At 34.5% G+C, this 23,607-nt stretch overlaps 2 protein-coding genes across 4 annotated transcripts; one reads left to right on the top strand and one right to left on the bottom strand.

Moving 5' to 3' along the window:
- Positions 1–915: 915 nt before the first annotated feature.
- LOC147386199 (Transducin/WD40 repeat-like superfamily protein) lies at positions 916–10,639 on the bottom strand. Of its 2 annotated transcripts, XM_086424251.1 has the most exons (20): positions 10,390–10,635; positions 9,971–10,192; positions 8,781–8,889; positions 8,281–8,661; positions 8,143–8,198; positions 7,538–7,784; positions 7,372–7,427; positions 6,930–7,209; positions 6,601–6,764; positions 6,367–6,512; positions 5,911–6,012; positions 5,684–5,822; positions 5,441–5,527; positions 5,197–5,358; positions 4,037–4,378; positions 3,289–3,482; positions 3,074–3,189; positions 2,300–2,670; positions 1,652–1,867; positions 916–1,451 (listed from the first exon to the last, which is right to left on the bottom strand). In XM_086424251.1, the coding sequence occupies exons 1-20, from the start codon at positions 10,432–10,434 to the stop codon at positions 975–977; spliced, it is 3,912 nt and encodes a 1,303-aa protein (XP_086280377.1). In that variant the 5' UTR covers positions 10,435–10,635; the 3' UTR covers positions 916–974. The 2 variants fall into 2 exon arrangements, with proteins under 2 accessions (XP_086280377.1, XP_086280378.1); XM_086424252.1 differs by lacking the exons at positions 916–1,451; positions 1,652–1,867 and having other exon boundaries at positions 2,576–2,667; positions 10,390–10,639.
- Positions 10,640–11,827: 1,188 nt separating this feature from the next.
- LOC147386198 (uncharacterized) lies at positions 11,828–18,267 on the top strand. 2 transcript variants are annotated; one of them, XM_086423701.1, is made up of 10 exons: positions 11,831–12,166; positions 12,373–12,525; positions 12,628–12,843; positions 12,984–13,166; positions 13,867–14,088; positions 14,421–14,537; positions 14,646–14,789; positions 15,209–15,310; positions 15,681–15,749; positions 17,641–18,267. In XM_086423701.1, exons 1-10 carry the CDS (start codon positions 11,960–11,962, stop codon positions 17,872–17,874), a joined length of 1,647 nt encoding a protein of 548 aa, XP_086279827.1. In that variant the 5' UTR covers positions 11,831–11,959; the 3' UTR covers positions 17,875–18,267. The 2 variants fall into 2 exon arrangements, with proteins under 2 accessions (XP_086279828.1, XP_086279827.1); XM_086423702.1 differs by lacking the exon at positions 14,646–14,789 and having other exon boundaries at positions 11,828–12,166.
- Positions 18,268–23,607: the final 5,340 nt, after the last annotated feature.

Here is a 23,607-nt window from a genome sequence, read left to right as displayed (position 1 = left end):
CATGTCTTCAGCTACTCTATCACCCACTTTGATTTCATTGCGAAGCCCCAACTTTGTAGATCATAGAATCTGCATTGAACTGCAACACTACTCCTTATAAGGATTAGATTGTGACTTGTTATCGAAGTTTCCTTCTCATTTTACTGAATGTGGCACGATCTTCCGAGCCACTTTTGGACTCCAACTGGTCTCATCTTCAAATCACTATTCCTTCTAAAACACTATTCACTCACATTAAAAAGTGACAAAAGAAAGCTAAAATTGATATTTATAAAGACAAAAAAATGTTAATAATAATAGAGATGGGTCTTCACATCTTCTCCCTTCCCTCTAATATTTGAAGATGTGAACAGTGACATAGAGGAGTTTTCTTTATTTTGAAAAACGGTTAGAGTTTGCTTCGGAGACCTGCATCTCTGCATATAGAGATTTGAGGGACGGTAGGAATCATGGATCAACCCATTCTAGAAAAGCCCAATGATAAAAATATTCAAATACAATCTCCATAAATCAAAAATCAAGCCACAGATACTTGTGTGGATCAACCAAAAAAGTGGACCAAACATTCATGTCACAAAGAACCCACTAAGTGTGCCACGTGGCAGTCCAGTACGAGAACATTGTGTTTGAATTGAAGAGTACACTACAGATTCTACACTTCCAAGACCTAGGATGCTACCTGCTGACTGCTACTTTCCTTTGAGAGCCATTTGGAATTTTTTCTGGGCCCACCGACACCACTCTTGGCCTACCCCTTAGAAAGGCTCAAAATTATTTAAATAAATAAATAAAAGCAACTTGACTCATGATTTCTAACCATTGGATTCAAGAATTTTTTTTTTTTTTATATTTCCCTTTACATCACGAACAGGCTAGATATTCTATGGGAGATTCATCATTTTTATTGTATAAAAAAAAAAATTGATTTACAGTGTGTAGAGCTTGTTAAGTAGGGAGACATACTAGTGTGAATACTAGAGATTCTTCTTCACCAATTCAAGAACCTGACATGAAAGACTCTCAGCAAACCTTCCTAACAGAGATTCAAAATTGGATAAATCTTCCACTCTAGCATTTGTACAAGAACCCACATTGCGAGATTTAACCAAGTCATCTAGCGCATTTAGTTTCACCATTACTGATGAAAGGAGCTTCGCAGCCTGATCATATACTTCAGCTCGAGGCCCATCTGATATGTCTTCTTCTCTAACCATCAAACTTCCCAATTTGGAGAATAACTGTAATGTACTCTCCGCGGCACCATCTAAACTTATTAATGCTTCTTTACATTCGGTAATTATTTCACGCATCTCAGTTCCTTCTGGAATGCATATCTGGTCTTTTTCCTTGATGATTCCTTCTACATTTGTTGGATGATCAATCAGAGTGCTAGTACTTGATTCACTTTGCCGCAAAGTGCAAGGCGAGCATTCTCTCGAGTTCTCTACATCCTGTAATAGGCATTTAAAAAAAAAAAAAAAAAAGCTTAGAGTCATGATCATGCTTTTGATTAAAATGAACCAAGAGTAATTTATAAGAAAATGTGAAATGGGTCATGAACCTAGATACCTTAAGGAATCTAGACACCTTAAAGTGAAAAATATTACAAGGCAGTAATCCTACCAACTATGCATTGCATTAAGTGGCATACCGGGTTACAAGTGTCTGATATCCGCAATTCTTCCAACACCTGGGTTGATGGATCTCCAGATGAATTGTGAGGGACTAAATCCCCGGAGTTCAAATCTTTACCACCAGAAATTCGATTGGGCGATCCAAAAAGTCTTGTACAACCTGTAAGATGGCCACGACGCACATAAAAGCGTGCTGAATATCTTCTCCTTGCAGATGATCGCCTGCACTCAACCTAAAACCAAAGAACGTATAATGAAACCATTTTTAGTATAGCATAGGCTGTTCGACTTTACAAAAATATCAACAAAGATACTATTTTTATATTGTTTCCAAAGAGGTTGGAGGCTTCCAACTCAAGGCTCTCATATTAAGTCTCTTTTCCTTGAAAAGTTACCACCTTATTCAAAGAAGCGTTGGAACAGCTTACACTTATGCCCAATGGCCATGGGTATTTGATGTATTTCTTTTTCTTTTTTTCAATAAATATTATTATTTTTTGGTGGATTATGATATAAGATGTACTTAAAATGTTTTGAACCATGGGTGCCCAGTTGATTTAAATATGCATCCTCCTAACAATACTAGAATCATTTCTGAATACGGAAAGCCCTATTGCATGAATTATGAGACAAAACCAAGAAACATGTGATAATGAAATACTAACCTTCAGTGCTGTAGATAAATTGCTGAAGTGCTGGCTGAAGAGATCGTCATCTTGATTCGATGCATTATTGTCTTCATCATCTTTTGTTGTTTGCACCAAAATTTCACTTTTCTCTAAATTGATTTCTTTGGCTGAAGCTTCACAACATGTGGTTGTACTATGAACACCGGATTGGTCTTCGTTCTCGCACAAATTTCCAGCAACACTATATCCAACCTTTTCATTTAACATTGGACAGTGCCCATCATCTGCAATCTGGTTGTTAGGTCCACAAAAGAATTCCTTAAAGCCTTGGTTTGTTGAAATAGGATCTCCTAATGTGATCTCCATGCCAACACATTTACTTGGTCCCTCCAAGGTTGAATCTTCTACTGGATATAAGAGCAGTCACTTTGTAAGAAAGAGGACCAACTCTAAAAGACAAGAATTCAAACATGGGAGTTGCATTTGAAGGAAAAATCCACTTTGTTCAATACATATGGGACTTTGAAGAGAATATATGGCTTATAGTTTTGTATTAAATCCCTCATTATGTCAAATTGGAAGTAAAATATTTTCTTTATATATTGATGTAGTTGACATAATGTATGTTCTTAAAAATGATCCATCTCTTTATTAATATTTATGTAAAAGGAAGTGAGAGTCTCCAGTTTGACACAAATACATGTATCCTTCTAAGTCATATGTAGCAACAAATACAGGTTAAGTATCACTACACCATTATTCTAGATTAAGAAACTTATTATATAATAATGCAGATAGTTTTGGACTTACAAATTTTCAGATCAGAAACTGGCACCCTTACATCCTTGAAATTCCTCCCCTCCGGAGAATCCAATAGATCAAGACAAACAGTGTGAACAGTGAGCCAGCGTTTGTCCATGGCAAAGCTGTTGAACCACATAGAAGCGAAACCATGAGGAAAATTTTGAGAGTATCTTCCATTAATTAGGTAGCATAACTTTGTAAAAGAATGATGATGTTTTCACCTTGGAATATCTTGAGACACTAAAGCACTTCTGCTGGCAACACCATCAATTGAAGATTCTGATGTGTTAGTGGGGCAGAGTTCACCGTCTCTCAAGTCTAGTCTACAAGGCGTGTGGACTTCACTGGAGCTCTTGGGGGCAGAATTCCCACCATTACTGGCCATTGAGGATGAGGGAACTTCTAGTTTTAGTTGCTGCCAATAATGGTAATCATCAAAACAGCAGATACTCAAGCATAAGCAAACAAGAACATGGACTTCAGCTACTAAGGAAACCGTTTGTTTTTTTTTTCTTTTGCCCAGATACTTGAGCTTGAAATTTTGTAAGGAGGTGAAACAATACAATTTTTAACCTGACAAGATCAGAAGAGGGAAAAAAAATAAAAATACCATTCATTCGAGAGAATGAAGGGAAATTTTGAAAATTGTCAACTTTGCTCTTCCTAAATATGTATGGGTAGACAGGCTGAACTTTCTGAACCGACAAATACTTATTTTCCATTATAAGCCCAAATCTTTGAACAGCAACAAATTCTCCAGAACTATTAAATATTTTCAGTGGATTCCACATTTCATTAGAACTGTATACAATTTCCAGCAGTATATCTGATTAAGTGAATGAATGTGGAATAAAGAAATATTAATTAATCTCCCATGGGAGACAGAATATCAAAAACATAATATGACAGTTCTAGACTTCTAGAACATTAGGAGCAGTTTCAATTTTCAATACGTCTCATTTAAAATACCTGGAATGACGTGATTCTGGGACCTGCTGGTACTGTCTCCTTACTTGTCACTTTGGTCTGTGCCCAATTTGGAAGTCTTGAGATGCTAAATCTGAATGACGAGACATCATGAAAAGGTACTTTCTCTCCATTTTGATCTAAGTCTCCCAGCATTGAGATATCTTTGGAATTAATGTCGTATAGATGGCCAACCTCCTCATTTACTAAGCATTTGCTTGAAACTACTGGCTTGGGCATGCTTGTTGGTGACAGAGGACCAACACGTTCCTTCATTCTCTGCAACATTTTTGATGACAACGGAGAAGGAACTTTCCATACAAAAATGCAACCATCACCACCCACCTGGAATCAGAATCAGTGGAATCAGAATCAGCTCCAAGCATCAATAAACAACATGATGCCTAGAGACATCAGCAACAAAAAACATAGATGGATAGAAACAATTGGCACATGATTTAAAAAGAATGCGTCGGATGTGCATGTCAGTCATGACCCATAAACCAACAACCATTATTACAGGCTTGAATCCATTATTGATATTTGATAGACAAGTGATGAAGGTGGGTATTGAACCCAGGTCTGTAATATTACCACTCACAGACTTTACCAACTAGCTGAGCTGGTGCATTCAAGTCTGAATCTCATACCATTTCATATAATGTCATTATGTTTCTCAATGTCTGAAACCAATTTAAAAGTACAATAACATCCAAATACTCTCTAACAGGATAAAAAGTTAGCATACCGGGATTACTGGTGTCATCCTGCTCTCACTTGTCTCCCTACTAATATATGCTTTTGCAGGTGATCTTGGAATCAGGACTTACTAATATTTTGAAAGCAAAATAGAATTCTTAAAACACTATTGACATTGTGCCCCAAGGGAGCTGCAGTATTGGGCCTTTGAATCTTTGATTAGTTTGGAATTTAAAATGGTAGATATTCAAAAGGTTTATTAAATTATACATGTTATTCTCCAATTGCAGATTATGGCAAGAGTTCAAAAGGAAAAAAAATAACAACAATGACGGCAGTTGGTATGACTTAGCCAGCACAAATGAATTGGGAATTTGCTATGTGATTGTAGCCATTCTATGATTGAATATAGAAGCACTTGAATCTTGATACATCATAATGGAACATGCGCACAAAGGGCTTACCGAAATTATGTGCTTGAAATCAGGCAAGAAAACAACACCAGTTATAACTTCACCGTGCCCCACTGCTTTTGTGACCAACTCTCCACTGGTGAAGTCATAGATGCACATAGACTTGTTAGAGTAGGAGCAAACGAGGTAGCTGTTGCTTGGGTCCATAGATACCTATAAAAGGGGTGTAATTTAGAAATGAAATCGTGAGTACAGAGAAGGTGTCAGTGCCTTGGTAACAATTATAGTAGCTCACCTTTATTGGCTCCCCAAAATCTCCATCTTGCTTAAATGTTTTGACAAGCCTCCCAGCAGAAATGTTAAATGTGTTTATCTTCTTATCCTATAAACAGAAGAATTTAACATGAGGTTTAGGCAATAGGTTTTTCCCTTCCACATGAGTTCTTGCCTGCCGGTTGCTTTGCTTAACAGCTTTATAATCTACTACAAGTCCTTAGATTTCCTCTAGCACAAACATTTATAGGGAATATGGACTGACCTGCCCAACGGTGACAGCAACCTCCGTTGCAGGATCTATAGCCATGTCATAGACCGTGCCATGAGATGCGATTAGATGATGACTACGTGAAATTCTACAGCCATTATCAGTTATGGCCACATCACGGAACACAAGAGATCTGTTGGAAAAGAAGTCAATAAGAGCCTCCCCTTGTCTTGGTTTATGATTCAAAAGCAAAGTGAAAGGAACTTCCTTACAAATCTTACCTATCAGCACTGCAACTGAGAATCTTACAACCATTGTAGGTAAGTTTTACAGAAGTCACAGCGGCTGAATGATCGTCAAGACTTTCAATGACTTCAAAACCCCTAATGTAAAGAGTAGATCAGATATGTGTTAACCAACCAACCACTCCAAAAGACCGGACTTTTATAGAGGGGGAGAACTATGGGGTATGACACACCGAGAGTGAAGGACAATATATGCTCAACACTCCCCCACTCATAAGGGTGGAAAGAATTGAACCCGTGACCTATACAAACCTAGCACTTTGATACCATTTTAACAAATCAACAATTCCAAAAGACCAATCTGTTGGAAAGGGGGAGAACTATGAATATAAGAGGGTCACGGGGCTTAACTGGGGTATAACACACCCAAGAGTGGAGGAAACTATACACTCAACAATATGCGAACCCTGAAAATTAAGAAGTAACTCAAACCTTTTGACGTCATACAAATGGATCATTCGATCCCTTCCTCCTGAAGCAAGCAAGTAATGGTTTTCTAGAACATCTTTTTCATTATCAACATTAGTCTTGCTCGGCAAGCTAAAGGCCAGTGAGAGGATCTCCGCGTCATGAGCATCCTGCCAGAATGTCCAATAAGTATACTTAAAAAAACTTGAAAAATTCTATGTAGAACTAGCCATTGTGAAGTAAATATTTTAAATTTACCTGAATGCATGTATAATCAGAAGTATATAGGTTATATACATGTAGATTTCCCTGGCAATCACCCGCAGCCAGGTATTTTCCATCTGAACTAACTGCCATCGATCGAAACCCTAGAGAACTTACTCCTGACTCCACAATATCACGTTCAAAAATCCCAGCACTGACTGGAGAAAACAAAGAGTATCAGCTAGTCAGCTAGAATTTTTTTTTATTGTTTAGTTTGAAAGTAGAAATGAAACATACTACTTGGAAGGGCTGAAAACAAACTAAACACTTTAAGCCTAAAACAAAGTGTATCTTGCTTAAGGACTCCTTGACATGGAACTTACCTAAATGTATAGCGCCCACTTGTTCAATATCCAAAGGATTACCGTCTATGTGTTCATCTATGGTAACTTTAGGTTTACTATTCTTCCTTTCAAAGACAGGTTGCAAGGAAAGATCCCATAACCTAATTGTACCATCTGCAGAGCATGTAGCAAAAGAAACCCCACCAAAACAACCTCTAGCTACACATGCAAGAGAAGGATCGTGATTGTTTTCACACGACAGATTCTTAACATCCCAAATGCATGCACTGTGTGAATCAAGCACACAACACCTAATAACCTGCAAATATTAACAATTTTACCTTAATCAAATTGTAATCCACGTAATCAAGCTAAAAATCTTATTATTATTTTATTTTTATTTTCTGGGAGGGGGTATGCCTACAAATCCTCAATGAAAAATACAAATGTCGATTAGGTGAAGCTTATATAAAGAAATCACCTTATTTACATCACGTACATCCCATACATTGAGACTGTGATTTCCATAAACAACCACTGCAAGAAAAGAAAATTGGTAATAACCATTGTGAAATGGAAAAGCCACAAAATCCAAGGTACTACAAAAGGAACACATTTTAGGATATTTATAATCCATAAATGCTCACCAAGCTTTTCAGGGGTGGCGAATTGACAAGCTATTGCATTAGGTAGAATGGGATCAGATTCAGAACCCTTCTCAGAGGCTTCTGTATCACACGGCATATTTGATGCCTTGTGGTGTTCTTTGGTGTCAGAATATCGCAGCCTTCCAGCATATTTGAGAGTTTTTATGGTGAAGAGTTGTACAACTCCATTACTGCATGCACAAGCAATAAGCTTGTTGGATATAGCCAGTGCAAAACCTTTCTCAACCTGAAAATTAAGTTCTTAGAATTATGAATAACATGGGGAATTTGCTGCATATAAATGATACAACTTTTTTTGTGTAACTCCTGGTATAGTAACAACTCGCCTGGCTATAATAGAAAATTGGCTCAGGCAAATCCCCTTTGTGACTTTAATTATCATGAATTTCACATAAAATCCTTAATAAATGAAAAAGATTAATTACCATCTTTGAAGTTTATATTTATAAAAATGTTAAAACGTTTTGGAGTTCCCTTCTATTGAAAAGAAAAATCTCAACAGAAACATGGTTTTGGGTCCCTAGCCAAATCACAAGTTGACTCACTGAATGTTCCAATTGTAATTTAGGGTACACAACACATACCTTCAAATCCACCCATGTCGTAATTGAAAGCTCAGAATTTAGAACGCATAAAATACCTGTGAATTAAAGCAGGAAAAAAAAACACTATCAAATTATATTTGACATTCAAGTATATTTAAACCGTAGAGGAAATCTTGCCTGTATCTGTAAATGCATAAACAGGTTGGAATTTGGAAGCTCGATTAACACCAACAAGGCTAGGATCAATCATGGTGGCAGATACTACAGATATAAATGAACTGCCTTTCTGACAGCCAAGATTAGCAGACTTTCCATCCATTGTTGGAAAGACTGACCCAACATTTGAGTGAAACCTTGTTGTAGATGACCCAATCGTCCAGAACTTCAAGTGCTTTTTCCCGGCCGTCACAAAACAGTTTGCATCCAACGAGAAGCTAACAGATGAAATGGCAGAACAGAATGAACTTGATTTAACCTTTGTCACCAGCCTTCCATTCCTCCAGTCCCAAAGACAGAGGTTTCCATCATGAGGAAATCCAACAGAAACCAGATGCTTTCCTGGAAAAGAGGGTAAATAATGGATAATTGGATTTTAGTTTTCTAAACAAGCTCCATTAAAAATAAATAATGTTACAAATTGAAGATAAGGGGGTTTTGATTGAATAGTTTGGACTAACCATCGGGTGAGAAAGCAATGCATGCCACCCCATATTGATGGACCTTTAGTTCAGAAAGGAAAGCCCGAGTTGAGTAGTCCCAAACTAACACTGCAGGTTGATGCCCTGACTGCAACACCATATTAGCTATGTAAGGGTATAGAAAGATTTAGATTAAAACTGCTCCCAATTCAATTACCAACTATATACTTAATACTCAATTATGCGATGTTATCATGACCAATTAAAACTTCTAAATCCAACATAGGGATATTAACTTCTCATTTTTTGCTCTATCTATGAAACAGGACTAAGAGTATGCTAGTATAGGGCTGGATAAACAATAACTACTGTTGAAAAGCAAAAAAAAAAAAAAAAAAGATTGGAACAAGGGAAAATTCCCATGGAAACAACCCACATCATGAAACACACACACACAAATTAGTAATCAACTACAGTATATGATAAGGGGTTCAATTCAATGTATCACACCTATTTAGGTATATAGTACTCCAAAAATTAACATATCATGTTACTCTAGCCATCTATCTATACATGGATTTTATTTTATTTTTTCGGAAAATCTGGACACAACCTTTCCGACCACCCAAAGGAATATTATAGATCACATGGTTAGGATCATTCTATTACATAGTGGATCCTAATCCTTAGCCCGTCGAAGGTGCCAAATAGCTTAGTTGGTAAAGTCTATGGGTGATGCTACCATACACCTGGTTCAATTCTTGCCATCACCGAGTTATTGATCTCATTAAAAACAGGCCTACCCATAAAAATACAAAATAATAATAATAATAATAATAATAAATAAATAAATAAATAACAATAATAATAATAAAAATCCCTGCCTATTCTTTCCAATTGCAGGCACAGTAATGTCGATGGCTTTGAACTCACTCCATGTCTTGTTGACCACTTGACAGAACGATGATCCTATATTTCTAAATTTCACATTTTTCACTTTGTAATAACACCAAATTTAAAATAAAAAAAAAATAAAAATAAAAAAATAAAAAATAAAAAATGAAAAACAAAGATTCAACATAAAACTCAAATCTTCCACTGTGTTGGTTGCCATGCATATTGGATTGATTGCCATTGTTTCAATCAAGTTAAACTTTCACTTATACAGTTGGTTAATTCTCTAGGTTCAAGAATTAAGAATAAAAAGAGGATAAATGGATATTTTGTACCTCTCCAGCTGCAATGAACCCTCCCTCCCGATGTGAAACTGCGACACAGCTCAGAGGCTTAGGCATTCGAGAAGACACCATGAAGTGTGACTGAGTTCCAGATTCAACATTATAAACCACAACAACACATCCCGCTAAATAAACACAATCTCCTGTCGACACCTTGGAAGCCAATCCATTGGCATTTTTTGTCGTCAACCCTATGATTTCTTCCAAAACCAGCTGAAAAATACAACAAAAATGTGGAACAAAAAGGGATCTTGAAATTTTTATTTGATCTCTAATCAGTAATCACTGCTCTTTAAATAGGAAACACAATACTCTGGTCCAGATTAAAAATTAAAGATTGAATCATCCTAGTTCAGACTTCAAGTGTTTGTAAGATTGAATTTCTAGGTGATTGATGGAATGTTTCGTACCTTTGAAGATGAGTCTGATTTCTTGGATTTGCGCTGTATCCTCATCTCTCGAATGATGAAACCCTAACGCAGAGAGAACAGATAGAGAGAGAGAGAGAGAGAGAGAGAGAGAGAGAGAGAGAGAGAGAGGGGCGAAATGTTTAACCGCAAGGATAGAGAGAGAGAGTGAGTGAGAGTGTTAAGGGGCGGGAATTGCGTACGAATGAAAGCCTAACGTTCGCCTTTCCTTCTTTTGAATTTTTTGGAGGCCTCTTCCGTACGTATACTAGTAGTAGTAGGAAGTTTCTCTGGAGCTGCAATCCAAAACTCTTAACTAGGATGGTGGGGTGTGTCTTGCCACGTGGAAGCATTGATCTTTTTGACCCCAAATATATATTGTGATAATCAAAAGGGTTTATTTATAATTTAAAATATTGATTAAAAAATTAATAAGAGATGAATATTTTTATAATTTTAAAAATTAACATATTTATAAGAGAGAAGAGTACAATATTCTTGATTTTTGATCAAAATAACTTTTTATTATATGAATAAAATATGAAAGTGGGAGGCATTTGTGACGTCAAATTTGTTGCGTTGAAGCACTCTTACTTCACCTTCCCTAATAATAATAATAATAATAATAATAAGTTCTACACCAAAAATTTTATTTTAAAAATACCATTATATTAGTCATTTAAATTTAATATAATAAGATAATCACATTTTTTAAATTATGATGATTAGTTTTCATAGTCAAAATAATAATAATGTTGAACTGACCTCAAACTGGAACCTCATATCACACTTCATAATGTGAGAGTGGATAAGAATCGTAAATGCTTTACAAAAATATGTAATCTTCAAGATCATTTTTAATTATTATTTTAAATTACAAATAACCCCTTAAGAAGCATATGCATTTTTAGGTACCACTCCAAAATCATCCTTTAATTAATATTTTAAATTACAAATAAACTCATTACATAGTGTAGGCTCTCCAACAAACACATGATAGACAAAGCCCAATGCTTCCACCCTTCAAAGATACAAGTAAGTTCATGTTGAAATATAGGCTGTTAGATATTTTGAAGGTGATTCCACCCAACATTCGAGAATTAATTTGGCGAATCATCAAGTGATCTCGATGGAGTTAGCTTGCCAGTAATATCTTTATGATAAATATTATATATTAGAAGTTATTTATAAATTTATTCAACCAATTCAAGATTGCTCATTAGTTGTCGAGTTTCAAACTATAGTTTTTAGTTTTGAGGAGAGGGTAATAGTGAGAAAATAGCATTAGGAGATGAGAAAATCATTTTGCAGATAGGATGGAAATCCATAGTCCCTCTCCAAAAAAAATCACTTTGGACAAGAAATCGACTTTTTGGAAAAGTACATAATCAAAAATCAAAAATCAATATTTTTCAAACGAAATTCATTTTTCTGCCCGTTGCAAACAGACCCTTACGGAGGATGACAAGTTGCCAACACCTTAGGGTTTTCCTCGAATGGAGAGAAGAAAAAAGACCGCGAATCTCCGTCTTGCGCAGTATCTGCAACTTCTCTGATATTTCTTCTATTATCAATGGAGGTTGGAGCTTCTCTTAGGGTTTCGAGCAACATTCAATCCTCGGGTTTGAGCTCGAAAACTAGCAATTGCAGAAGACGGAGAAAGCTTCTAAGCTCTAACTTCACTTCAAATGCTTCATCTTCGATCCTCCGAAGTTTTCCCCGCAAAGATTGCAGTTGTAGAGCCACTCTGAAAGATCACCATATCTCAATAGCAACAGAGGTTACTTGAAGGGATTCATTCAAGTGAAATTCTACAAATTCAAAGAGAATTTACCGAAAATTTAACTTTCACCAATAAATTCTTTAAGTGGAGCTCGTTTTCATGTTTATTGTCGATTCCTATGGTTTAAATGGACTTGGATAATTGAAAATCTGTGCTATCTATGTCCTAAAAGAATTGCTTTTTTGTTAAATTTCATGTTTCAGATAAATAGGATGTCTGTGGAAGATCCAAATGTGTTTGAGCTCTCTAGTTTAACGGCTTTATCACCTTTAGATGGTCGATACTGGGGAAAAGTTAGGGACTTGGCGCCGTTCATGAGTGAATTTGGTCTAATTCGCTTCCGTGTTCAAGTTGAGGTACTATTTTAATTCAGACTCTTTATTTATCTTATCTATTTTCATGATTAAAGGTTTTAAATTGTTAGAATCCATGTACTTCGTGGATTTTATTTCTTACAGATCAAATGGTTGATAAAGCTTTCACAAATTCCCGAAGTGGTAGAAGTCCCTAGCTTCAAAGAGGAGGATCAATCTTATCTAGAATCATTAATCGATAGATTTAGTACCAGTGATGCATTGGAGGTAAAAAAGATTGAGAAAGTCACTAACCATGATGTGAAAGCTGTGGAATACTTCTTGAAACAGAAATGCCAATCTCATCCAGAGATTGCGAAGGTTAGCATTTAGTTATTCAGTTTCTGTAGGTATTGAAGTTTCTCACTTTAACGATGTTGTCTGTGATTCTATCCAGCATTTTTGTATTGGATCATCGAACGAGTTCCTTGTTTTTTTTTTTTTTATATATTTAAATGTAGGTACTTGAATTTTTTCATTTTGCTTGCACATCGGAGGATATCAACAATTTGGCTCATGGACTGATGCTTAAAGAAGCTCTCAACAAAGTCATGTTTCCTGTAATGGATGAGTTGGTTAAAGCGATATGTGACATGGCAAAGGAGAATGCTCATATTCCCATGCTTTCACGAACTCATGGGCAGGTAAGCATTTGCTAGGGAATATTTTTGCTTTTATAATGAGAGAAGGAGAAGTAGAAGTGGTTTGACACCAAAATTTGGATTCCAAAAATACCCCCACCTTTACATTTAAACCTCAGATAATCAGAGTCATTTTGGTCAAAAACCAAGAAAATTACAACCAACGACCGTATAATGACGTTGGTCAGTTTTGAGAATTACAAAAATATCCTTTTTTACTATGTAATCTTCAAGACCCTTTAATCAATATTTTAAATTACCCTAGAAAGTGTAATTTATATTGTTTGAAGAAAATCTGGACTGACTTTGACCATGACTTTTTGAATCCTTCAGTGTTATATCCCTTCTTGCAAATATGTAAAACTCAGTGTAGTAAGGATTAGAAATGGCAGTTTAAAACTTAAGATATTGAATTTGAAATTGAGAATCACTTGATCTCTGACATTGTTATTAGTAATTAATACCAGATTTACATTCTATCTTGTGAAATCCATCCAAACGCAGATATTTGAGAGACTTCCTGTGTTTTGCGTGTGTGCGTGTGTGTCCCAAGAGGCATCTGTGATATTTTCTATTTTTTTAGTTTTTTAGTTTTCTGATTTGAACTACTCTTGCAGCTAGTGTGTGTGTTTCCTGAGATGCATCTGTGATTGTTTTCTATTTATTTATTTATTTAGTTTTCTGATTTGAAATACTCTTGCAGCCAGCTTCTCCTACCACTGTGGGAAAGGAAATGGCAATTTTTGCTGCCAGATTAAGCAGAGAAAGGCAGCAAATTTCTCAAGTTTCATTATTGGGAAAGTTTGCCGGTGCCGTTGGAAATTACAATGCTCATCTTGTTGCATATCCTGATATTAACTGGCCCAGAATTTCAGAAGAGTTTGTAAATTCTCTGGGATTATGTTTCAACCCCTACGTGACTCAGGTTTGTTTTGCACTGATTTTTCTCATTACTAATTCACTGATTATATGGTCTCATGATATAGAGTTCAAAAAAAAAAAAAAAAAAATTTGTGTCAAGATAGCGGATTATAACACAGAGAAATGGGTTGTCAATAGAATTTGGAAACCACATGGGCCCTCAAAGTGCTATTTAACTCAGGACATAGTAGGTTTATGGGACCCTTTAATCTGGCCATTATTTGGACTTTGGAGGATGTGGAATCAATAATCATGAAAGCATATTAATTCATTTTCTTGTTATTCAGATTCCATACCTTTAACTGTGCTTCTGATTGTTGTATTCTTTCTATGCAGATTGAACCTCATGACTATATGGCAAAACTGTTCCATGCCATCATCCAGTTTAACAATATCTTGATTGATTTTGACAGAGACATATGGGGCTACATATCTTTAGGTTACTTTAAGCAAGTGAGTCTCTGATGCAAAAAAGTATAAAAAATAAAATTATTTTAGTCTTGCAGTCTCTCAATTCTGCTTTAATGAGTTAAAATCCTCCCTTTTGGAGATGTCGTACAGATAACCAAGGCTGGTGAGATTGGATCTTCAACTATGCCTCACAAAGTGAATCCTATTGACTTTGAAAACAGCGAGGGAAATCTGGGTAAGGCCAATGGAGGTCTAGCCCACCTGAGCATGAAATTACCTATATCACGATGGCAGGTAGTAACTAATCTGTTTTTTTTTTTTTTGTGGGTGGGGGGTGTTGTTGGTTGTGTTGTGTTGTGGGGGAAGGGATGGGGAACTTCTTAATGCATTCTTTTTCTATTTCCCACTTGTTTGTTTCAATCCTGAAAAACATGTCAAATATATCTTCTATGAGATCTTTACCAGAGCTTCCGAAGCTTTAGGACATTCAACTATATGCATGTCATGCACAATGCTGGTGAGCATTATAAATTGCTTACTAATCTTGTGAAGTATCTTAATTTGGCTTTTATGTGCATTTTCTTCCACATTTGTTTTAGCTAACCTGGCTGAAATGCTGTGGCATCTAATGTATGGGGAAAGTCGTGTTGGCTTGATGGTGTGTATCTTGCTTTGGCAATAATGTCTTGCCTTCTTTACATATTTTATGGCAGCGTGACCTGACTGATTCAACAGTTCTAAGGAATATGGGCGAGGGATTAGGGCATTCACTTCTTGCTTACAAAAGTACACTACAGGGCATGGTGAAACTTCAGGTGAGCATTAAATTGTTGAATTTTTGGTGTTTACTACTAGAAGGTGTGTCATTTCTACGAGCTTTTTTACTTGTTTGTTTCTGAAAACATTTGCTATGACTGGATTTATGTGGCCAACCTAACCAAGTAAGAAAGGCTGAAAAGAGAATTTATAAGGTTGGCTATCTTGATAACTTTATTCTTCTCTATTTGTGTTCTTTCTTTCTTCTTTGTACCCTGAAAGATTTTTTATTCTATTATATTTTGCGGGTTATATAATTCAAAACAGCTTGCATCACCGGTGATGCAACTGCTGTCATTATTTGGAAATTGTCTATATGTCACTGAATTGGGTAGGCCTAGTTCTAACTGAATTTGTTCTGGATTATAGGTAAATGAAGCTCGCCTAAGCGAAGATTTGGATAAGTCATGGGAAGTGCTTGCTGAACCAATACAAACAGTAAGCATTTGCTACTATTTTTTGCTGAACCACTACGCTTTTTTTATTGAACATGACCTCTTTCATTTTAAAAAACTTTTTGTGTGCGATGCGCCTTTGTTCATTTATAAACATGGAAAAATAAAGCAAAATAGAACAAATTGCTACTGAAATGTGATGGAATATGCTCATGTTTTCTGCACAACTTTGAACTCCTGCATTGGTTTTTCTAAATTTCTACAGAAGTGGCAGAGACCTTTTTCTACTCTGTTTACACATACCCATTTATGTTCAGCTTTTCACTTTATCATAGATTTGCTGCTATAATCCTACTTATGCTTACCCACTTATGGACATGTAATTTTTTTTTATATATCATTACTGACTTTTTGTGCCATTTACTGGTCCAAACTGTTCATTTAGCTCTCTCTTGGGTTGATCATATCCCATAAATGATACGAGTCATATAATTCAGGACACTGGTTTCTTCTTTTGAATGGTCAAAGAAAGCCCTTTCTTATCCAACAAGGTTTGAAAATGGCATTTATCGTATAGTTAGGATTGTTCAACTGAACACCTGTAAATTAGAATATTATGTGTATGCAGTTCAATATATTAAGAGAAGACTAATACGTGCTTGGATGGAAAGAGGTCTGCCACACCTCATATAGTTTAATGTGGTGGTCATATGGTGTGTGTATATAGATGTAGGAATTGTGAGCACATACCAACAAACTTTTTGAGCAAGTCTGTCTTTATTCAAAACTTAGTGGAAGAGGGGGTTGGATCTGTGTGTCTGACACTATATGTTTATGATACTGACACACTTGTGTCCTTGTTACTTACTGTAGGAGGATAAAACCTCTACTATTTGGGACCTACCGATAATATTAAAATTAGACAAATTGTTAGTGAACTTAACCAAATGTTGGTTGTTTGTCTGTAACTTGCTGAAGGGAAATTTACATGTAAATTTATAATATTTTGGCAATATATAGTTCACAACCTAATTTTAAAACAGATGAGAAATGTGTAAAAAAATTGTGTCCTTATTTTTCCCCATTTACGGGCTCTGGGGTGGTTGTTAAGTGAAAATGATGATTAAATTAAGAGGTTTTGAATCAAGAAACTTAGCAGGGTTAAAATCAACATCAATTTTCTATATAATTTCACATTTTTGTACATTTAAGATAACATTAGTAATACAGACGTGTAGATGATGTTGATCTATAGATCTATGATACATTAACAAGAGTTCTGTGTCATATTTCAGATTTTTAGTCAAATTAACTTTAAATCTCGCCTCTACAATTTCAGTCCTATTTTGATACCCATTCATCTTGTATATATTGAATCATGATGATAATAATAATTATTATTTTCTTTTATCTTTGTTCTTTTTGTGTGTACTTATGTCATCGTGTTTTATTTTCCTATCATTTCCTTTAACATTAATGTGTTTTCCCAATGTTTCGACAATAATTTTCCATTTTTTGGTGAGTTTTTAGATAACTTCTCCACATAAAGTTCAACATCCTCAATTAATTTCAATTTTGACGTAGCGTGTTTAATGAGAATTCAAAGTTCAGTAGCAAAGTCCCACTGGAATCATGGGACTAAATGATCATAATTTCCCACCTCTCCATTCCATATTTTTCTATTGGGAGCTTTTCTCATGATGTCCAGAGAATGTACAGAGTAGTGGATTATTTTATACTTATGAAAAAAAAATTTGTACAGAGTTGTGGATGATTTGTGTTGGTCCTCCCATCATGTTCCATGTTTGTGGCATTCTTCATTGAGTTTAACTTCAGCAGATATATGTTAAATTCTGATGTGTATCACCATATTCATCTTTGATTTTCTTTTCCAAGATTAAAACTCTTATGAGGATTTGTATTATTGGGTCCAGGTGATGCGTAGATATGGCGTTCCAGAGCCATATGAGAAGCTTAAGGAGCTAACCAGAGGAAGGACAGTTAACAAAGAGAGTATAAGAGAGTTCATTGAAGGATTGGAATTGCCTGAGGAAGCTAAGGCCAATCTTTTGAAGCTGACTCCCCATTCTTATATTGGAGCCGCGGTCGATCTAGCCAAAGCAGTAAATATGTTCGTCGATAAGTTGAATGGGATTAACGTCCTATAGATCGACCATTCAGAGAGTTTCTGATATATTTATCCATGAGTAGTGACGGCTCCGCTCACTTGCCCAACAAGAATCACTAAGTAGGCAGCACCAGAAAAAGGTGATAAATCTTGACTCATTGTTCGATTCAAAGTAGGGATTGGTATTAAAATTAAAAGTGATCATCCCTCAAAAAGATGGCTGATATATGGGTGCTGTAAGTTTGAGAGAATTTTACATGCTCATTAACATTACAAAAAATTTCTGCTCTAAATTTGTTTTCTTTGCCTTTTGATACTTTCTAAACAAACAAAAAAAAACCATATTTACGGTTGACATGTGTAAAAACTTAGATTTAATTTGTTGACAGAATTGACTTTGATTTGCAGAGATGAATTTTGGGACATTTTAGGCTTGTGTTGGTTTGGACTAAATTTGTGGAGAAGGACTTGGAAGAAAGTTTTGATTATTGTTGAGTGTGGAACAAGTTAGGAGAGAGGGGCAGTTTCCTTTAAGATCATTGGAAGGTCCTTGCGATTCACAATGCATTAATCGTTGGATTGTCCAATAGTCTGAAATTTGGGAGATCATTTTCCTCTCCCTTGGGAGGGCGGACGTGAGTCTTTTAGGGTAGAATTTTGATAATATGACGCAGTTTTTGGCCAACCCCCCTGATGCCATTTTCTCTATCCTCCGCATAGTGAAAAAAATAAAACTTTCTGATCTGATCACTTGTGACATTCAAAAAGATGATCCCATGCATTGGATTTGTAGAGGACAAAATTATATGAACTTCAAAAAAAAAAAAAAATAGTTATTTTTCACCGTTGTGCTCGGTGGCCGTCCCTTTTCAGCACCTTCGACCAAGCTCAAATCTTTTTTTCTTTGAATATGAATATTTTCATGAAAACTAAAAGACTGTTGTTGGATTGTAAATGTGACAATCAATGTCGGCCTAACGACTCTTTTTAAGATTTGAAATCTTAAAAAAATTGATATGTGGGCAGTGGAGCAAGAGAGAATCTCTCTATTGAACCAAGACATCTGCCTCAGGCAAAATTGGATGCCCAGTTCTATTAATAAAAGTCTTGTTAAGTGCAGTTTAGACAAAATTTAGATATTTCATGGATGATAGGATCCATGTGTTGCAAATATTAAAAAAGAAACTTAGATACATAGTGCCTAAAAGAAACTATAGAAAAAGTCTACGCATGTTTTTCTTTCCTTGAAACTTTCTATGGATTTCACATCATTGGATTAGTACCTTATCTACTAATAGCAAAATGATTAATTAAGATTATAATTCATATTGGTCAGGGCTTTGAAACACTTCAAGAGATTGTAGAGAAGTGGAAAAGTGTGGTTAAGGCATCACAAGGTTTAACCTGAAACTTTTTGTCGATAAGGAAACATTCAAAGCCATGGATGAGTTTGCAAAATTTCAGAACAAAAATCCACACAAATTGGCCATGGAATTCATTTGTGCTTATGTTGTTGCCCGGCAAAATGCAAAATAGCAAAGGCAAATGAAGTCCCTTCTCTATCAATTACTGTTTTGTTTCCTTTTTATCTACAATGAGTGCTTTTAGTATTGGGTGGCGTTTGGAGGCCCTAAAGAGAGCGAAACATTGTGCCAAACATTTTTTCAATGTATAGGTCAAAAGTTTTGGAATGGGCTGATTTTTTTTTTAAGGATGATTTCTATGATGAGGAGATCATCCTCACCAAAAATCAGCCAGTTCTGAAACTTCTAATCCCATCAAAAGTGATTTACAAAAATTGGACGGTCCACGATTCTTCGACTTGTAAACTAAGATTAGAAGTTTCAGAATGGGCTAATTTTTTATGAGAATGATCTTTTCATCATAGAGATCATCCTCATATAAAATCAGCCCATTTCAAAACTTTTAACCCATATTTTGAAAAATGTTTGACTCTCTTTAGGGCCTCCCAATGCTATCCTTTAATATTAGTCATAAATGTGTGTAACCATTCAAGAGGATTTTTCAGTTAACCAAGAAATGAAATTTGTTTCTTAAACATATTACACCCATCAAATTCATACCATGTATAGGATGTTATTCAGAAGTTGGTGTCCTGTAATAATTTAAATTTTTTCTATAAAGGGAATCTCTTGTCATTTACTATGTATTTTTTAATATATAAAATGATAAATTGACAATTTTATGAATAAAATGAGCATTCGGTGCAGAAGTCATCAACATTTTGGCTTTTATTTTCGCAAGCCAAAAAGAAATTAAGGATTTTCTTTCAAATGAAGTTTTGTTTAGGTTGGAGTAAGTTTATATGGTGTGAGGTATAGCAGTAGATGTTGTTGGTTTTAGTTTCTTTTTGCTGACAATCTCTTTTCCATTAGTAGTTCTCCTAAATCTCATCTTGCATACTCTTTGCTTTGGATTGGAAAATATTTTACCAGAGGATATCCATTCTTTAGAGTGGTATTTCTAGAAAGTGCAGAATATAAAATAAAAAAAAAAACTGCAAAATTTCATCTTCAAATTTATTAATCTGAAATTAACAACAACAAAAAAAATCCATAATTTTTTTTTAAAAAGCAACTAAAAATTAGAGTGGCTCTTTATATCAAAGTTATTAATCCGAAATTTCAAAAAATAAAAAATAAAATAAAAAATCTAAAAAATTGCAATTCACATTTTTTTTTCTAAAACTCGTCAAAATTCAAATAAAAAAATATATCAATGAATCCACAAGGATAAAGAAGAATAAAATTATGAGTTGTTTTATATAATATTATCTATTTGTTTAAACTTTAAAATTTTATATCATTATTGAACCTATTGACATTTTTTTATGATCAACTCATATTAAATTTTGAAGAGTTGAAACTAACCATTTTAATCAGTAAAATGAGATTGTCAACTCATGTTCAATCGTTAATGTAGTTTGTCTCCCGAGAAAGAAAATTAACTAAGATTATGCCCAAAGGGAATCTCGTCGAGATTGAGAAAGTGGAACGTGAACTTGTCGTCGAGACTGAGGAATATTTGAAACATTTAAATAATATCTTAATTCTAAGAAAAACCTTATTTGCAATCCACATGAAAACTACATAGACATCTTGATCTGTATACTTACTGATTGACTAGGTGACCATGATCAATAAGGCAACTCATTTTTTTTCAATTGAGAGAAGTATGTTAAATATGGTTCATTATCAAGAAAGGTAAGTAAAAATTTCCCATAAAATAAAGAAAAAAGAGAGCAACATATAGTTAACTAACATATTTGTAAAATAGGGTCAGCTTCCGTTGACTCAAGAAATAACAAAGGATCCTAACCGTGTAATCAAATCATCCAACAGTTAGGATTTTATACATATCCCAATAATACATATCCCCATGAAAATTATCTCAAGAATAATCCAACCGTTGGATTTTGTGTTGACAATGATGGAAAACTTAAATCCATATTTAACAAGGATCACAAAACAGACGGAAATGCCTATTATATTGATTCCTCTACTATAGTACTATATATCTATTTAAACAAGGTATTCAAGGAGGGCATTTCAGTCAAAATGCTACCTTAATTCTTCATTCCTTACTTGTTGCGAGGAGAAAAGAAAATACAATATTAATAGAAATTTAGGGGTGGCTATCTTAACACGACTCGAAAACGACACGATATTAGTGCGTTTGGGTCATAATAGTGTCTAACACGAATTACTTTCATCTTCTTATGTTGATTGCCTTTCTTCATTTTTCCTTTGTCTGTTGATAGTCTTATTGATTCAAACTCTTAAAAACTTGATTTGAATTCGATTCAAATTCTAAATGAGTTTAGACATAATGAAAAGGCAAAAAAAATTGTAGATTAATTCTAAATTTTAGAACCAATGTGTTAAGAGTAATGCGCCTTAGTAAAACTAAGCAATTTCTATAAATCCCAAATGTGGTGGCAAACATTAATTGCGATTTAATAAAAAAATTAAAAAGACATCTTTACAATATTTATAATACTCATATTAATCCATTGACCATGGTCAATAAGGATGATTAGCACACGTTGGCATAAATCTAAGGGGGCTATTATGAAAAAGATTCAAATTTAATTCAAAATTGATTTGACATGTTTGAGGATTTGAATACACATGTCAAATATAATATGATGTTTCATGATTTGAAAACATGTCAATAGATAAAATCCCTCTTTACAAATGAATAACACGAGATAATGCGCCTCTTTACAAAATGTTTACACTATGGTATAAATGAAATAAATCTCTGTAAATAGGCACTTTTTTATTTAAAAAAAAAATAATATTAAATCTTCTTCTTTGTCTGCATTTACATATTCTTCTTCTTCGAATTTACAAATTCTCCATCTTGAATTTACATAGTCTTCTTCTTTGATCTCAATTCGAACCTCAAAAATGTGTTCTTCATTTTTTTTGGTTTGCAATATCTATAAAATGAGAAAAAAGATGATGAGAATTTATTATTTTTAATAAGAAAAGTGTAATGATTATACTTTCAACAGAAGATGATATAATGTTTACTGTTATAGTGGTTAAATGGTAGTTTTAGTATAGAATCTACTTTTTTGCTGATGTAGCAACCTTGAAAGGTAAACTACCAATTCTAAACAGATCGAGCCTAAACTCCTAACTTGTGAAAGTTGAGAGCTTGAAACACTAAAAAAAACCCTATCTTTTCATATACAATATGGTATGCATAATTCATATCTCACATGCAATGAACATTTTTGGTTCTCCAATTTATAATGACTATTGAATCCCAATCGAAAGCAATCTCTTTGATTGAAAAAAAATTTCATCAATTGATTAATCATTAAAAGGGATAACTTTTTTTCTCATGACTCTGGACCTATTTTTAGTTCTGAAAAGAATACATATATTTAAATGTTTTGGATCATTGTACGTTGTTGAATTTCACTTTGGTAGATTCTTAATTCAGATGACCAATTACATTGTGTCTGATGGTAAGGAATTTGTTTTTAAGGGAACATGACTTCTTCATGAAAATGAATTTTATGAAATTTAGAGTGATAGCACTGAAGAAAATGTCAGGAAAAAAAGAGAATAGGATTTTAATTTTGGGGGTGGAGGCGATCACGAGAGAATAATGAGTTGAGGAAATAATTTTCCTACTCATTGCATTGGGTGGAAAAAATGAATTTTGGGAAAAATACAATCACACACCAAAAAGTGTCGTTCTATGTAAAAATCATTTCATGCGCAATCATAAGTACCCTTAAATGGTTTGCTTTCAACTGAATGGGATTCACACATCCATCTTTCTAAGCGTCATTGAGCTCAATCGGATTATCACTTTAGCAATCCAACAAGATAGTCCTCTAGATTTCATTGAAAAACATAGATCTAATTTTTTTTTCATTTTAATAATAATAAAAAAAATGGACTTGATCCAAGGTTTTGAAAATAAACAACTACCGAACTTCCAAAATTACAATTAAAATTCAACGGTAAAAGTTAACTTTGAAAAAAAAAAAATTAAATTTCATAGAATTATGTCCTTTACAGTTTATAACCCTTTGGCTGTGGCATCGGATCATGTATTTGGATACCACAAGGTGAACACACCGACCATTAGTATGATTTGAAATCATACTAATTTAATAAGACTATCTTGCTTATAAAATTAAATAGAATTTTAAGATGTAGAAATAACTTTTTATCATAATTAACAAAAGAGAGAGAGAGAGAGAGAGAGAGAGAGCATTACCACACAT

Source organism: Akebia trifoliata, chromosome 14 (assembly GCF_017979445.1).
Source record: "Akebia trifoliata isolate Shusen 1 chromosome 14, ASM1797944v1, whole genome shotgun sequence".
Lineage (NCBI taxonomy): Eukaryota > Viridiplantae > Streptophyta > Magnoliopsida > Ranunculales > Lardizabalaceae > Akebia > Akebia trifoliata.
This window is presented reverse-complemented; position numbering and strand designations above follow the sequence as displayed.

Bases quoted from the DNA above. Each gene is read 5' to 3' on its own strand.
- LOC147386198 (XM_086423701.1), top strand. From the start codon at position 11,960: ATGGAGGTTGGAGCTTCTCTTAGGGTTTCGAGCAACATTCAATCCTCG. The intron at 14,089-14,420 runs GTTTGTTTTGCA...CTTTCTATGCAG, and splicing joins TCAACCCCTACGTGACTCAG to ATTGAACCTCATGACTATAT. The intron at 15,311-15,680 runs GTGAGCATTAAA...TCTGGATTATAG, and splicing joins AGGGCATGGTGAAACTTCAG to GTAAATGAAGCTCGCCTAAG.
- LOC147386199 (XM_086424251.1), bottom strand. From the start codon at position 10,434: ATGAGGATACAGCGCAAATCCAAGAAATCAGACTCATCTTCAAAG. The intron at 5,823-5,910 runs GTAAGATTTGTA...CTTTTCCAACAG, and splicing joins CTCAGTTGCAGTGCTGATAG to ATCTCTTGTGTTCCGTGATG. The intron at 2,671-3,073 runs GTAAGTCCAAAA...TCTTATATCCAG, and splicing joins AGTTTCTGATCTGAAAATTT to TAGAAGATTCAACCTTGGAG.